General features: G+C 38.8%; 1 protein-coding gene across 1 annotated transcript; it reads left to right on the forward strand.

Moving 5' to 3' along the window:
* Nucleotides 1–551: 551 nt before the first annotated feature.
* LOC125236439 (cell cycle control protein 50A-like) lies at nt 552–17,421 on the forward strand. Its single transcript, XM_048143246.1, has 9 exons — nt 552–712; nt 792–925; nt 2,744–2,952; nt 5,264–5,412; nt 6,210–6,329; nt 8,196–8,281; nt 10,946–11,081; nt 11,931–12,096; nt 16,615–17,421. The coding sequence occupies exons 1-9, from the start codon at nt 661–663 to the stop codon at nt 16,658–16,660; spliced, it is 1,098 nt and encodes a 365-aa protein (XP_047999203.1). The 5' UTR covers nt 552–660; the 3' UTR covers nt 16,661–17,421.
* Nucleotides 17,422–17,597: the final 176 nt, after the last annotated feature.

A 17,597-nucleotide genomic window follows, 5' to 3' on the forward strand; every position in this document is an offset into this window, starting at 1 on the left:
ACCTAGGTAGTACAGTAGAAGCACAGTGTGAAAATAAATATTAAGCCGTATGTAAAAGTAAAGTACCTCAGTAAAGTACTCCAGTTATTAAAATCGTACCTATTGCTGTTTGTATTTTGATAACATAATGTATGTCATGTATTTCAAATAAAAAAAACATTTTTTACTATAGATACATGTTTTGACGAAGCATCCGTTGTTTGACTTTTGCCACAATTTTCGGAATAGCATTATTTGCTAAAAACCTTTAAACATCCTTCCTACATTCGATATCGGATCGGATAATGTGAGAACGCGCTTATTCGTAACTTCTTCGTAAACCAAGATCGCCGTTCTCGAAACTTCTGACTGGGACGAAGATCACTTTTAAGATTTAGTTACAAAAACGCACGCCTCTAATCCCAACAGGGGTAGGCAGAGCACATGAAAGTACTCAAGTCTCAGTTCCACACAGCGACGTTGCTCAAACAAATCTTATAATATGGTCTGTAAAGCCCAAAATCTAAAAATCGCTGGCAACATTCATGTGACGTTTTGCATGCCGTCAGACGATCATCTGTCAGTCCGAGTTTTCCTTCACTTACGCTCTAAGCTTAATTTCTAGCATTTATCTATTTTAGAATCAAACATATTTTGTAAAATAATAAGGAAGTGTTAATTATGGCTTCTAGTGAGACATCAGATCAGAATGTGAAATCTCGGCGGCCCGCAGGTAAGTTGTAGACACACCTAAATTGTCCTTGTCTTATCGATTATTACTTTTAAAGACTTGTGACTATGCTATCTTGCAGAATCCGCATTTAAGCAGCAGCGACTGCCTGCTTGGCAGCCCATACTTACTGCTGGAACCGTATTACCGACGTTTTTCGTCATTGGCATTGCATTTATTCCTGTTGGGATAGGACTCTTGTACTTCTCAGATGAGGTAAGTGTCACAAATAGTATGTTTATAGTAATGTTTATGTGTCCTTGAAGAGGTCTCGTATATGAAAGCCATTCCTTAATTTACCGAAAAGAGATACATTCAATACAGAATTAAACTAATATGCAAATTATTTTCATGGTCACACAACTGACATTTAGACATGAATCAAATTATTGTGAGATATAATTTCAGTGTCATTTTTTGTGTAAAGGATATTCTCTATAAGTAAGCTCATATGCTGAACCAAAAGTAATCACTGCTAAGTATGCCAACAATCATAATAGACCAGGAATGGTTGCAGTGATACATTAGGCACTACAAAGCCTGACATAGCCCCTAAGTATGTCAAAGAAATGATCAATGTGCTGTTGTTCATTTAAAAACTTGTAGATGGAATAACCCCACATGACAGAGATAGCCTCATTGACCTTACTTATATACACCCTGTTTTTATTGAATTCCGTAAACTTTAAGGGATGGTTCTTTAGATCAAATACAATTAATTTCTCTAAGAAATTAGCGTCTTAACTCTTACGGTCATCAAGTTATTAAAAAAATAAAAATAATTACTGAACATGTGTGTGACAGCCTTTACCACTTCCCAATGTTATTTGTTTTGACATGTGCCGTCAATCACTTGACACAAACTTGAATAGTATTCTTAAGGGTCTCTCACACTAATTAATTCATTTATTATGTATGAAAACGATGAAAAAATTTTTTTGCGATGTTAACTAAAAGTGATATACAGGGTGGTTCCTGATAACGAACCTAACGACATGTGGAATTTAACGGAAAAAAAAAAAACACAGTGTATAAGAAAAAAATCAGTCATTATGAAAATAAATATTGATTTCTAAGCCAAAGTTACTTTTAATTAATGAATGAATAGAAATGTAGTTTGAACTGAGTAAAATTTAAGGCAAAATGATCACATTAGATTTGTAGAATTTTGTATGTAAAGGTAAATAATGTGAGCCTTTATATCAATATACTCAAGTAAATATATATAAAAAAAATATGTTTACTTGAGAAGATAATATGTCTGCCGCCAATACCAAACAAGTTAAGCTGAATAAATTTAACTTAAATAAAACATGTAATTTGTTACAATTACATTATATTTGAATCATAAATATTATTGAATAAATAAATTAAAATATTATTTATATAAATATATTTAATTCATTGTTACATTGGTTGAAAGAAGGAAGTGAACAAATTGAACTGTTCAGAGTTACCTAATTTACAGATAAAGTGATACATATTATATTCCGATTAACCACAAACACTGTAAATTCAGGGTTTACAATGTCAAGATGTGTTATTAATTCATTATATGTGAGCGTGTTTAGTAAAACATCCCATTTTGTTAATTGCTATAAAGCCATTTTGTCAGTTTTTGCATATAAAGATACAAGCAAATCTCGTCTTTATAGTAAGCAACAAAGTGGGATGTTTTACTACACATAATGATTTTATGTGCTATATATCCCATTTCCATGGTTTTATTTCAACTTAAGATTTTATTGAGATGAGCTATCACGTACCGAGCACATTTTAGTGTGATGTGGTCTGCATGGAAATGACATAATATTTTATCTACATTCCTTTCATTATAAAGAGAGGTATATACACTACCATAAGAAAGTTTAAGACGAAACATTATTTTTCACCGAAAAACGTAGCTACTAAAGATGACGTAATAAAAAAAACCCAAACAATATTTCTAAGCAATAGTCATTCCCGCTGACGCAAATGACCTTTTCATCTACAATTGTTTGCCAAAAATACCTGCCAATTTAATCTTTTTTGCAGGTCAAAGAGCATGTAATAGACTACACGTATTGTACCAGAGAGCATGATGAGAGCAATACAACATGTGCCGACTACATACAGAATAAGACTATGACAGAATGCGCGTGCTCCATATCGTTCAATCTTACCGAGGACTTTAAGGGAGATGTGTATTTCTACTACGGGCTTAGCAACTATTACCAGAATCACCGGCGATATGTTAAATCAAGGTAATTTTAACCGTTATGCCAAAGATCTCAAATGATGCGGTTACGATGAGATGACATACCGCGCGCGATAGGTGTTGCGTTCAAAAGGTATATAAAAAATTATAGTCTGTTTCGTTCAAGATGACGTGCAAAGTCAAATGTCACCTTTGATAGTATCACTGCTAAGTATGTCAACTGTCACAATAGATCGGGAATGGCTGCAGTGATACATAGGCACTACAAAGCCTGACATAGCCCCTAAGTATGTCAAAGAAATGATCAATGTGTTTGTTGTTAAGTAAAATCTTGGAGATGGAATATTTGGAATAACCCCATTGTGACAGTGGTGGCCTCATTGACCTTACATACACCCTGTTTTTATTGAATTCCGTTAACTTTAAGGAGATTCTTTAGATCAAATACAATTAATTTCTCTGATAAACTAGCGTCTTAGCTCTTATGGTTATCAAGTTATTAAAAAATAAAGATAATTACTGAACATGTGTGTGACAGCCTTTACCAATTCCTAATGTTATTTGTTTTGACATGTGCCGTCAATCACTTGACACTAACTTGAATATTATTGTTAAGGGCCTCTCACACTAATAAATTCATTTATTATGTATGAAAATGACGAAAAATTTTTTTTTGTGATTTTAACTAAAAGTGATATACAGGGTGGTTCCTGATAATGAACCTAGCTACGTCTCGAATTTAACGGAAAACAAAAAAAAACATGGTGTACCTATAATAAAAATTCAGTCATTATGAAATATTGATTTCTAAGCCAAAGTTACATTTAATCAATGAATGAATAAATGTAGTTTGGACTGAGTAAAATTTAAAAAAGAATAGTCAAAATACAATTTTAGTTATTTGTATGGTAAAGTAGGTAAATAAAGGTGAGTCTTTATATAAATAATATGGCTGTACGAATGAAGATATGCGTCCTTGTAAATTTATGACACGACTTATAGTTAATTATTGCTCTGGCGCAACGACCCAAAGTGCGTGTTGACCCTGACCTCCGACACGACTGCTTGCCACTGATTTTGGAGTTTCTTTCCAATACCACAACCTTAATGTGTAAGCAGTAAAGTCGTGTACCTATTTTTGGCAGTTTGTCCGCATCTACATATCGTCACTACTTTGAAAAAATCTCGTATCTCACGCTGCTCCTCAAAGTTAAAACGCAGTAAGTCTATATGCATTCCATACATACTTACTACAATTTTCTTTTCATTGACAGACGAAGATACAAGTTTTTTTAAAAGTAGTGACGATATATTTAATAGTCATGTCAAGTAACTTACTTAACTGTTCACTTCTGATTTTCGAGTTTTTAACCCCCGACGCAAATAACGACGGGGTGTTATAAGTTTGACGTGTCTGTCTGTCTGTGGCATCGTAGCTCCCGAACGGATGAACCGATTTAGATTTAGTTGTTTTTGTCTGAAAGCTGAGTTAGTCGGGAGTGTTCTTAGCCATGCTTCATGAAAATCGGTCTACTATGTCGCACTCGGGGGTTTTTTCAAAATTTTAATTTTGTGGTTATATGGTCAAAAATTAGCATTAAATACGATATAGATAGGATATGGAAGCAGTATATTTCTTTTGTGCAGTCTCTGGCATAAAGAAGAGATAATTTCTGTACCTTGTCATATTAACGTCTTGTTTGAAATGTCATACGAAATTGTCAAACGATTGAAAGCGACAAGGTACAGAAATCATCACTGTAAATATTATCCAAACGCGTTAAAAAACTCCATGGTTTTTAGAATCAATAAATTACATGCATAATAAATTTGGCACTGCTGCCTTGAGCTAGAGAAGTGTCACGTGTTTGCTCCCCATTCACCTTGTGTTATAAGTATAGTCGGAAGAGGTCGTTAAGTAATTTACATGAGCCTGCTTACTCGTTTCCGCAATTAAGGATTTTTAAAAGGATATGTTTGACGACCGGTCTGGCGCAGTCGGTAGTGACCCTGCCTGCTACGCCGCGGTCCCGGGTTCGAATCCCGGTAAGGGCTTTTATTTGTGTGATGAGCACAGATATTTGTTCCTGAGTCATGGATGTTTTCTACGTATATCAGTAAATACTGATATAATTTAATAGTACCCACAACAAAAGCCTTCTTGAGCTTACCGTGGGCTTCAGTCAATCTGTGTAAGAATGTCGTGTAATATTTATTTATTTATTTATTATATGTGCAAAATGTAATTATTTCGCGGATAAGGAAGTGTTTGTGACGTTAGCTAGGTAGTCTAGGTACCCTGTTATAATGACTACGTTGTGTCGTCTGTGTTTACGAATAAATATATTCTATTACAGAGACGACAACCAGCTGCTAGGGCGTCTGTCATTAACTCCATCGTCGGACTGCGAGCCCTTCGCCTACGTCACCGAGAATCCCAACACGGCCAACGCCAGGAAGATACCCGTGGCGCCGTGCGGGGCCATAGCCAACTCTCTGTTCAACGGTAAGAGAGAGGCAGCTGCTAGGGCGATTATCTCTGACCCCTTCACACTGCGAGCCCTTCGCCTACGTCACTGAGAATCCCAACACGGTCAAAGCCAGGAAGATACCCGTGGCGCCGTGCGGGGCCATAGCCAACTCTCTGTTCAACGGTAAGAGAGAGGCAGCTGCTAGGGCGACTATCTCTGACCCCTTCACACTGCGAGCCCTTCGCCTACGTCACCGAGAATCCCAACACGGCCAACGCCAGGAAGATACCCGTGGCGCCGTGCGGGGCCATAGCCAACTCTCTGTTCAACGGTAAGAGAGAGACAGCTGCTAGGGCGACTATATCTGACCCCTTCACACTGCGAGCCCTTCGCCTACGTCACCGAGAATCCCAACACGGCCAACGCCAGGAAGATACCCGTGGCGCCGTGCGGGCCATAGCCAACTCTCTGTTCAACGGTAAGAGAGAGACGGCTGCTATTAGGGCGACTATCTCTGACCCCTTCACTTGTGACAATCAGCGCCACAGCTCCACCTGCGTTATCAATACCGATGCACGTGTCGCTAAATGCGTTTTCGCATTATCCGATACGATATCGGATGTAGGACCGATATTCCATACATTGAAGCCGCCATCTTTAATTTTTGCCTTCGAAATCCTTCCGATATCTGATATTATATCGGATCGGATAATGTGAAAACGCACTATAATACTGACCATGTCAGCGCTGATCTTCCGGCGAGGCCATTTGTAGGCCACGGACGCAAACGTGCAACACGCGTGTATATATATGTATATGTTTTGTTTAACAGATACGCTGACGGTGTGGTCTGAGGATCTCGGCCGGAATGTGCCCGTGAGTCGTACGGGTATCGCTTGGGACTCCGACAAGACCATCAAGTTCCGCAACCCGCCCGGGGACCTCAAGACTGGTGAGATGTCAACATATCCTAACGTTCGGGTCAAATAAACTATTGTCCCGGATTTGTAAGTTCACATTTTTGACACATTTGTTTTGAAGTATTTTGCGATTTGCGATGTGGCTAAGACCTATCGTTTGCCAAATCTAACGATTAATTTCGATGTAGGGAGCAAATCAAATTATTTTATTAAATATTTTTTGATTTGTTATTTTTAAGTAGTAACACTACTATATATAATTTATAAACTGAAATAGATACCATACACTAAAGAAAAAGCGACACCAGTGGACTTTGATCGCTTTTTCTTTAGTGTATGGTATCTATTTCAGATTAATTTCGAATTGGTTGAATCGATTAGGCCTATGTACAAGGAGGCGCTTAAACAAATATACGATTTCTATCAACTCACTGAAATGTCATTTGAATCGAAATGACATTCTGCCACAGCACTAGTTTAAAAATAAAAATGAATGATAAATGACATAATAAGTAAATCCTGCGTGATAAATTAATATCGTATTGTAATTAATATATTAATTATTATTTATTGTTTTTAAGTACTTGATTTTTTTTTAAATATTATTGCAGGATTTTATTTAAAATTTCATTAGGTTGCGCGAGTTTACGTTTTGTGGACGCTGTCATGTGTCAAAAAGAGGTTCTTACAGCTCTGGGACAATAAGGCGTAGTTTAGGCACTGGTCCCACCGCGAGCTAGTAATCTATGAGCTATCGGCTATAAAAACTAACAAAAGATAAGCCATGCCACAGTTTCGTTTTCTTTCAACCCCTTATTTGCCAAGAGTGGCACTGAAGCTTTAGTAGTTTCATGTGTTCTGCCTACCCCTTTATGGGATACAGGCGTGATTGTATGTAGATAAGCACTCCCGTGAAAATAAAAGAGAGAGCGAGGGATTTATAGTAGGGATGTACCGACTATTGAATTGGCCGACTAGTCGGCGCTTGGGTGGCCGATTAGTCGACCGACTTTGGCTTAGTGGGTAGGTATTGATCCTGCCTATGAAATCGATGATCCTAGGTAGGAAATTTATTTCTCTAGTGATAACAGATATTGGTTGTTTTGACAAAAATTGAATTACGAATAACTACACATGTACACAATACAACCATAATTTTCAACTGGTAATTTAATTTTGTACTGTTTTTCTATCACTAATGAAGTGCCGACCTGCCGACTAATCGGCCAATTTTGCCGACTAGTCGCCGACTACAAATGTGGCCGGATAGTCGGCTTTCCCGACTACTCGACGACTAGTAGGTACATCCCTAATGCGACGAACTTTAACTCGCTTGCGCTATCATCGCGTCTCTTTCATTTACACGGGAGCGACTATCTTTTGTTCCTTTCTGTCGCCGATAGCTCATCGCTTACTCGCTTATGGTGGGACCAGTGCCTTATGTTGTGAAGCTAGGGCTTGTAAAGTTAGAAGCTTGGCTCTACATGAGACCTGATAACTTTTTGACAGGCGAGCCATAGTGCGTGTTCACATTATCCGATCCGATATCGGATGTAGGACCGATATCCTATACATTTAAGCCGCCATCTTTGATTTTTGCCTATGAAATCCTTCCGACATCCGATACACACGCAACGGAGCCACGCTGTTACGTCGTCGCCCAAATCTAATGTTTAATTTGTTTATTTTTGTATGTCTTTTGTATTTTTTTTTGTAAGTCTTGTTTTGTATTTTTGTAGTTTCACAGTGCCTTGGTGTAAACTGTAATGCTGTAATATCGGATCGGATAATGTGGAAACGCACTTATGGTATCGTCTTGGCAACTTTTTACATGAATTGTTGTTGGTTTTACTTTTCTCTAGGCTGGGACACGCACTAATCAACAATTTCATTTGCAGCGTTTGCCAACTTCAGCAAGCCGGCGAATTGGGCCAAGAACATCTGGGAGTTGGACTTGGAAGACAAAAATAACAACGGTTTTCAGGTGCGTATGTCTGTACTAATTTTAGGAACTGTTGGTACTATTGTTTCAACCTTTTGGTCGAAAAATTGCCATGCTGACATTAAATGAGCATTTCTTTTTTTTTTGCCACTTTTATGAAATGTGATAGATTTGAAAAAAATTATGCTATTTCTACTCAGAATCACTAGCTTTTTCAATCCCAGTAGTTAAAAATTTGTCCCATACGGTTTTTTCCTATTTTGTTACCATTTTCCATACATGTTGTGTGCGGTAACAAAAGAGGAAAGTAACAAAAATGTATGGAAATTCTGGGACACTTTTTGTCTCCCAGTGAGATTGAAAGTACTCGTGATTCTGAGTACAATTGACCTAAAATTCCTTAAAAAAATCAAAATAAAAAAAATGGCAAAAAAAAAGAAATGCTTAAATGTCGATACTAACTCTACATTATCCCATAGTTTCATCTTTGTGAAAATGAGGAAGGTATGGCAGCTCTGGGCTCTTGCTCTAAGTTACAACTAATTTTAGGAACTGCCCATCGAAAGATCTACACCGTGTTTCACTTAACACTAAAAACCTGAAAACCGTTTGTTCAGAATCGAGAGTAGAATCGATTGAGCTATATCTTGAGGGGGGTAATATATATTTTTTTAATTTGTATTAATAGTTATTTTTTACGTGCCCATTCTACAAATTCGTAATACAACATTGTGCATATCGCATTGCTAGAGGTTGTATACCTTTTTCAGTATTTAGGGGTATTCATACTGGCTGGTTACTTGGACGACTATTTTTTCCGCTACGAGTTTGACGTTGTTTGTCAGTTTAATTTTAATGTTTACCTCTAATAAGACATAAGTCATAACAAATTGAACTCGTACCTAATTACAACCTTGTTATTTTAAATGTTGGGTTTAAATTTGCTTACTGAGATTACCTGTCCAATTTGCTGTGACAAAGCTTTAAAGTGTTTTACAGTGACATATGGTAAACCTTATGTCGTTGCAGCAACGTACACAAATAAGTAGTTTTAAGGTTTATGATGGTAGCTAGCAATTATTTTATTGAGTGTAGAGTTAAAAGTCGAGTAGAGCTGCACAGAAATTTAAACTTTCAATTTAAAAAATAAATAAACATCAGATTATAAAATGAATACTCAAGATAAGTTTAAAAAAATAAAAATCAGTTGGGGTGTCTGAGGTTTTGAGTGATAACGGAAACACCGTGTATAGGTCACGTCAGTAGAGGCTAGAATTTGTGCGTCATCGTGAGATGCACAATACATACATATATAGAAGTTGTTTCTTTGTTTACTTAAAAATTGATAGACTTGATAATACAGAGGGGCAGGGCGTCTGTTTTGTTGGAATCAAGGCCTCTTTGGATCACTTACCCAGTGAAGTATGTAAATAAAATTGTGTATCTAATAGGCTACTTGACCCTTTTTGAAAGTCTGTCTTATATGATTAAGTATTGTCCAATTAACCGAAATAAAATATTACCATATTTTAATATTGTCTTCGGTTACCGCGATAGTTACTCATGAAATAAAACTATGGAAACGAGTTAAATCGCGTATAATGAATTTAAAATACATCCCGACGTTTCGAACTCTTTACAGCGTTCGTGGTCAACGGGTAACTGAGGAAAAAAAAAATTAAAATGTGCAAAAGCTACCCACTTACAAGAAATATTAACGAACCATGACCACAAATAATATAGATTTCTAAGGCAGGTTCACACACTATTAATAAAGCCAGTTATACAATATTCAAAAAATTTTACCATTACTCTGTTAAAAAATAATTAACCAATTAATCTACACAAAATTGACAAAGAAACAAACTGCAAATGTCCAACACCATACAACACAAATGCCTCACAGCCTTCGTCGTGCTTGTTCCATTATCAGATGTACTACTGGATCCCAAGCCGGTGGTAAAGTAAAGCCATCCTCTCTATTAAATATTATATTATTATATTTATATATTATTATATTTCTTGTAAGTGGGTAGCTTTTGCACATTTTAATTTTTTTTTTTTTTTTCCTCAGTCACCCGTTGACCACGAACGCTGTAAAGAGTTCGAAACGTCGGGATGTATTTTAAATTCATTATACGCGATTTAATCCGTTTCCATAGTTTTATTTCATTACCATATTTTATTATGACTTAAAACAGCAAAAAATAATTTTAAAGTATACTTTTACGTAATCAGGCGAAAACAAAAACAACACAGTCATGTTAATCTAAAGATTATCTGTGTATCAAGTCATTCTACTCGAAAACAACATTTTCTGACTTTTTTAGTATGAAGGCATAAAGTTCAATATGTCAGTGATTGATTTGACATGTAGTAAGGTTCGAATTCGATGACGTCATAGACATCGCTGACAGCGTTTTCGGTGGTTAAAATAAATAAAAAACCACACACATTTTTCGAAAATACGTAGTCATCGTACACTTTTAATACCCAAAATCTGTAAATATTGTTTTTTTTTTTTACGTCAAATACTACAGAAGACAATCATTTATTGTGCCAAATTCTAGTAGCCTATTGATTAGTAATGATTTTAAAATCATATTAGGTCCAGCCGAAAGTCAGAATAACACACAGATATATTTAGAAAATGAACCGAAAAATTAATATTAAAATGTATTTCTCAAGTACTACGGTGGTTTACAGAATGAGGACCTAATCGTATGGATGCGCACAGCGGCTCTGCCCACCTTCCGCAAGCTGTACCGGCGCGTCAAGCACGACGAACAGGGCTTCGCCACCGGCCTAGTCAAGGGGCTGTACACTCTCAGGGTGGAATACAGTGAGTGTCAGCAGCAGCTGGTCCATACAAGCCGATTCCCACCGGCTTGCCTAAAATTGATTACTAGTACCTAATGTTAAGGTAGATTTCTTTTTGCTCAGTGTTACCTAACAGAAATTTTCACCAGCCGCCACTGGTGAGTATCAACCTTATAGCTTAGATACAGGGTTATTCTGTAGACATAAGGTAATATTCTGCAAGACGTACTACCTAGAAGGCACAATTTGCTACCTTACCTAATGAACAGGGTTGCTAAAAAACGGTTTTTTTCTGGCTTGAAAAAAAAAACATGAAAAAAAACGTTGATAAAAAAAAATATTTTTTTCTAGAGTATGTTTTTTTTGCAAAGGACGATATCTCAAAATTTGGAAAACAGTTAATACTTTTATATGGTTTTTTTAGACTTTATGTTAACTATTAAACGAATTTAATTTAATAACTTTAATTTCTGGTTTTATAAAACTAACATTTACACAATCTGTAGTTAGTAGTTGTCGGTATTTACTGTTGGCAACACCACCGCCTCTCCACGCTCCACGCCGCATCGGGGATTCCCCAATAAACGTTTGAAACGTTACAAATCACGAAAAACTGTTATTGTTATATCTGAAAAAAAAACCATATTTAGAAAAAAAAAACATGGTGCTTGGTTTTTTTTCATAATTCTGAAAAAAAAACTTACAACTTTACTAATGAAACAAAGTAATTTTCCGCGGGACTTCTTTTGAGATCTGTCTGTCAAAGTTATCTGTCATTATCTATGCTTACTTTCAATTCAAATTTCTGTGCCCTGTACTACAGTTTACATAACCTACTTTATTTTGTAACATAAAACCTTTTTTCTCGCAGGATACCCCGTGATCGAGTTCGACGGCAGCAAAACGTTCATAATCTCAACCACATCCCTCCTCGGCGGCAAGAACCCTTTCCTAGGAGTCGCCTACATCGTAGTGGGAACACTATGCCTACTACTGGGCATAGTACTGCTCGTTATACATGTGCGGTGCTCTAAGAGGTAATTACACAGTCAAGCTTATATCGCAGCGATAGGGGTTTATAACTGTTAGAGCCCTTGGGTAAGCCACGTCCAAGGGCAAGCAAGTCCTTTATAATTTTAACGATATCCCTTCTCGGCGGCAAGAACCCTTTCCTAGGAGTCGCCTACATCGTAGTAGGAATACTATGCCTACTACTGGGCATAGTACTGCTCGTTATACATGTGCGGTGCTCTAAGAGGTAATTACACAGTCAAGCTTATATCGCAGCGATAGGGGTTTTTGACCGATCCTTGGGTGTGGCCTACATCGTAGATTCGTAGTATCAAGGCCGCAAGCGTCGCCGCTTTAGTTACTGATGGACGTACTCCTTGTCATAAGCTGGTTACACACTGACAGAACAGCTAAGACACACGTGCGGTGCTCTAAGAGGTAACATTATACAGTAAAGCTTATATCGCAGCGATATGGGTTTATGGCTGTCAGAACCCTTGGGCGTGGCCACGTCCAAGGGCAAGCAAGTCCTTTATAATATTAACGATATCCCTTCTCGGCGGCAAGAACCCTTGCCTACGAGTCGCCTACATCGTAAAAAAATTAAAATGAAAATTCAAGTAGGCATATTACAATGCGCATATGAACGTCAAATAAAGCTACGCCGGCTCTAACCCTACGCCTCAGCCTCAAGAAGATTTCAGTCCCCCCTCAGTTGGGAGTCGTAGTAGGAACACTATGCCTACTGCTGGGCATAGTACTACTCGTTATACATTTGCGGTGCTCTAAGAGGTAATTACACAGTCAAGCTTATATCGCAGCGATAGGGGTTTTTGACCGACACTTAGGCGTGGCCTACATCGTAGATTCGTAGTATTAAGGCCGCAAGCGTTGCCGCTTTAGCTACTGATGGACATAGTATTCCTTGTCATAAGCTAGTTACACACTGACAGAGCAGCTAAGACACACGTGCGGTGCTCTAAGAGGTAACATTATACAGTAAAGCTTATATCGCAACGATAGGGGTTTATGGCTGTCAGAACCCTTGGGCGTGGCCACGTTCAAGGGCAAGCAAGTCCTTTATAATCTCAACGACATCGCTTCTCGGCGGCAAGAACCCTTTCCTAGGAGTCGCCTACATCGTAGTAGGAACACTATGCCTACTGCTGGGCATAGTACTGCTTGTTATACATTTGCGGTGCTCTAAGAGGTAATTACACAGTCAAGCTTATATCGCAGCGATAGGGGTTTTCGACCGATCCTTGGGTGTGGCCTACATCGTAGATTCGTAGTATCAAGGCCGCAAGCGTCGCCGCTTTAGATACTGATGGACGTACTCTTTGTCGTAAGCTGGTTACACACTGACAGAACAGCTAAGACGCACGTGCGGTGCTCTAAGAGGTAACATTATACAGTAAAGCTTATATCGCAGCAATATGAGTTTATGGCTGTCAGAACCCTTGGGCGTGGCCACGTTCAAGGGCAAGCAAGTCCTTTATAATCTCAACGACATCCCTTCTCGGCGGCAAGAACCCTTTCCTGGGAGTCGTCTACATTGTAATAGGAACGCTCTGCCTACTATTGGGAATTATGCTGTGCTCCTCGTTATACAGTATGTGCGGTGCTCTAAGAGGTAATTATACAGTGAAGCTTATATCGCAGCGATAGGGGTTTGTGATTTTAAGAACCACTATTTATTATTATTATTCTCTTTATTCATTTTGATTCTTAGGCTAGGCTTTTTTATAATATGATTATAAAAGTAAAATACAAAACAATACAAAATATATAAACACATTATAAAAAACCTAACCTAGGGTGCCGCCAGCAGCGGGGCAGGGCCCAAGCTGCCGGTGGTTAGGGCTGCAGAGAGAGGAACCGTCGAACTATCCGCGCTGTGTCCAAGATCACCGCCTTCTGCATCTGGCCCTTGATCCAGCCACCTAGCGAGAGTCTCTTAAGGTGTTGGTCGAGACTCTTCGCTATGAGACCGTTCGCTGAAACGACTATCGGAACAATGATCGTTGATTCAACATCCCACATGGCGGTTATCTCGTGAGCCAAGTCTAGGTACTTACTGGACTTGTCCTTCTCGGCTTTCACGAGATTCTCATCATGGGGGATGGTGATGTCAACGAGCACTGCCCGGCGTTGCAGTCGATCTATTATCACAATGTCAGGCTTATTGGCTACAATAGTCCTGTCAGTGATAATAGATCGATCCCAATAGAGCGTGGCACGACCATTTTCGAGAACTGGCGCAGGTAAGTACTTGTAGTACGGTACTTCGCGGTCCACAAGGCCGTATTGAAGAGCAAGTTGCTGGTGAATGATCCTGGCTACGAGATTATGTCTGTGCAAGTACTCGCCGTTAGCTAGATGAGAACAACCGGAAATGATATGCCTGAGTGACTCTCCGGGACGGCGGCATGCCCGACAAATGTCGACCGTACCGTCCTTCAGGATATTATTAGTTATTATTAGTTATTATTAGTTATTATTAGTTATTTTATTTGTGTAAGATCACTTTGCATAGGTAATCTTATGTTATGCTATGGACTAAGCATAACATAAGATTACCTAACTAACATTTTGAAATCCAGTAGTTTTCAAGATATTATCACTCTTCTTGGGAGTATTTTTGACTGATTAAACAACACTAAAACAGCTGAGTTTCAAAAGGAGAGTAACTGGACCCTTTCTTATTCCACTTAGCCCTTAGGGCTTATGCTCGCTGTCGCGGGTATACACTCCGTGTACTCAAGTGCCTTTATTGGTAAAGTGCGTTGCACCACTCAGCGCTAGTGAGCGACACTAATACTACATACCTACAAAATCACACCTGTATTCCCAAAACCCTTGCATGTTCTAACCCTACCTAATTCCACTTATATCCTTTCCCACTCCAGCATTATAGGTCCTCCTCCCGACTCCTTGCTCCTAGAAGTGACTGATAGCCAACCGACTTGCCAGTAAGTTATACAGTACTAGCTATATCTATAGTAAAATCGAAGAGTTGTTGGTTGTAATAGAGACTAGATCATTTCGTTCACGAAATTTATTTACCCCATGTGATACATTAATCCTAGCCATGATGAAAGTAGAGGTGTTTGATTTTACCTCTAGTCTATTTCATACCCTAATTTAAGTACAACAAAATAATTTAAGCCGATATATTTCGCGGCTATTATATGGAAACATATTGTCCCGGATCTGTAAGTTCACATTTTTGACACATTTATTTTGAAGTATGTTACAATGTGGCTAAGACGTATCGTTTGCCAAATCTAGCGATTAATTTCGAATTGGTTGAATCGATTAGGCCCTATGTACAAGGAGGCGCTTAAACAAATATACGATTTCTATCAACTTACTGAAATGTCATTGCTACAGCATTTTATTTAAAATTGAATTAGGTCGCGCGAATTTACGTTTTGTGGACGCTGTCATGTGTCAAAAACCGGCCAAGAGCGTGTCGGGCCACGCTCAGTGTAGGGTTCCGTAGTTTTCCGTATTTTTCTCAAAAACTACTGAACCTATCAAGTTCAAAACAATTTTCCTAGAAAGTCTTTATAAAGTTCTACTTTTGTGATTTTTTTTCATATTTTTAAAACATATGGCTCAAAAGTTAGAGGGGGGACGCACTTTTTTTTCCTTTAGGAGCGATTATTTCCGAAAATATTAATATTATCTAAAAACGATCTTAGTAAACCCTTATTCATTTTTAAATACCTATCCAACAATATATCATACGTTGGGGTTGGAATGAAAAAAAATATCAGCCCCCACTTTACATGTTGGGGGGGTACCCTAATAAAATATTTTTTTCCATTTTTTATTTTTGCACTTTGTTGGCGTGATTGATATACATATTGGTACCAAATTTCAGCTTTCTAGTGCTAACGGTTACTGAGATTATCCGCGGACGGACCGACGGACGGACGGACGGACGGACGGACGGACGGACGGACGGACGGACGGACGGACGGACAGACAGACATGGCGAAACTATAAGGGTTCCTAGTTGACTACGGAACCCTAAAAATGTGAGCTTACAGCTCCGGGACAATAGGTTTTTGTGCTGGTGTTTGCCTACTTCCTGAAATTTTAATATAACGCTGTGTGTTGTGTTGTGTATTCTTGTTGTCGAAACATTATTTATCGAAATAGAGCGTTTCGTGAGCGTTTGTGCCATTCGGCTACGCACCCAGGATCATGAGCTCTTTCGATTCCGCACGAGAAAAAATATTTCAGACAATTTTTTTTCCACTGAGTTACAATTTGTCATGCAACTTGTTTGATCGTAACTCGGGGGAAGACAAAAAAATTTATGGAAATTTTGGGACATTTTTTGTCTCCTAGTAGAATCGAAAGAAGCAGAAAAAGTTCAATTTCCAGAAATAATAAAAAAGTGAAATCGACAACAGAATAAACAATAAGCAATCATTGTAGTCATCGTCGACACGACGTATTTTTTCCTTGATATTTAGTTCAATTTTATTGTAACATGAGCTACAAATAAATAACATCATTTTTATTTACAGCACAACCGAGATGATCAACGTGAACCCCCGAACACCGTACTCCTAAACGATGACGTCACAGGTAACAGGATTCCGTCTCTATCTACCGAATGGTGCCAGAGTGGGACGAATGTCTTTCATCACAGGCCTTTAGGTCTAGTAATTGACTGGCCGGTCGACGATATCAGTAATAAAATAAGTGTAAGACCATGTTTTTCACTAGTGTAACGGCTCAGCCACGACAATGGCCTAAGCGCGACAGCGGTGAGCGGCGTCCATACATTGGAGCGAGACACAGCGATGAGACTTTTCATTCGCACGTATGGCTGCCGCTCACCGCTGTCGCGCTTAGACCAATGTCGTGGCTGGGCCGTAAGGCGTGAGTGCACGCTCGCATTTGGCGTGCAGCGGAGCGGGGCGTGCGACGTGCATGTCAAACAGTTGAAGCTCATAAAAGTGTCCTGACTCGACGCTGCCTGCCGCGTGCACAAGGGCGGATCCGCCCCGACGCACACCCCGCCGACCGAGCGTTCACTCTGGCCTTACACTTAGGATCACAGACCAACCCCTATAGACATCCATTACAAGACGACTCGCGGTCGCCAGCCTTCCTAGTATTTGCACTGATATAAGCGCGGGCGCTCGCCGTGCCCGATCAGTAGCGACCAAGTAACAGACCCGAAAGCAGCGCGTGTTTTTCGCAGTAAAAAAATTGAAAAAGGGTAAATACCCTTTTTCAATTTTTTTACCTTACCTTGACATCAAAATTGATGTCTTAAAGATGTCCACCTGTAGTGTGAAATGGTGTGGAAAGGTAACAAGAAGCTCAAATTTAAAAACAGACGTCATTACATTCCACATAAAAGTCATATTTATAATTTATTCAGAGCCGGCATAGGTCAACTTACATTGGCCACTTACGCGTCAGTAGAGGGACAGTCCCTTTCATCTGGCGCGACTGCCCGCCGTCCTTGGAACGGCCAATCACAGCGCGCTTAACACAT

This window comes from Leguminivora glycinivorella, chromosome 19 (genome assembly GCF_023078275.1).
Source record: "Leguminivora glycinivorella isolate SPB_JAAS2020 chromosome 19, LegGlyc_1.1, whole genome shotgun sequence".
In the NCBI taxonomy this organism is placed as follows: domain Eukaryota; kingdom Metazoa; phylum Arthropoda; class Insecta; order Lepidoptera; family Tortricidae; genus Leguminivora; species Leguminivora glycinivorella.

Excerpts from the sequence above, each read along its gene's own strand:
- LOC125236439 (XM_048143246.1), top strand. The coding sequence starts at position 661 with ATGGCTTCTAGTGAGACATCAGATCAGAATGTGAAATCTCGGCGGCCC. Across the intron at positions 926-2,743 it reads TCTTGTACTTCTCAGATGAG|GTCAAAGAGCATGTAATAGA; the intron begins GTAAGTGTCACA and ends TCTTTTTTGCAG. Across the intron at positions 5,413-6,209 it reads AGCCAACTCTCTGTTCAACG|ATACGCTGACGGTGTGGTCT; the intron begins GTAAGAGAGAGG and ends TTTGTTTAACAG.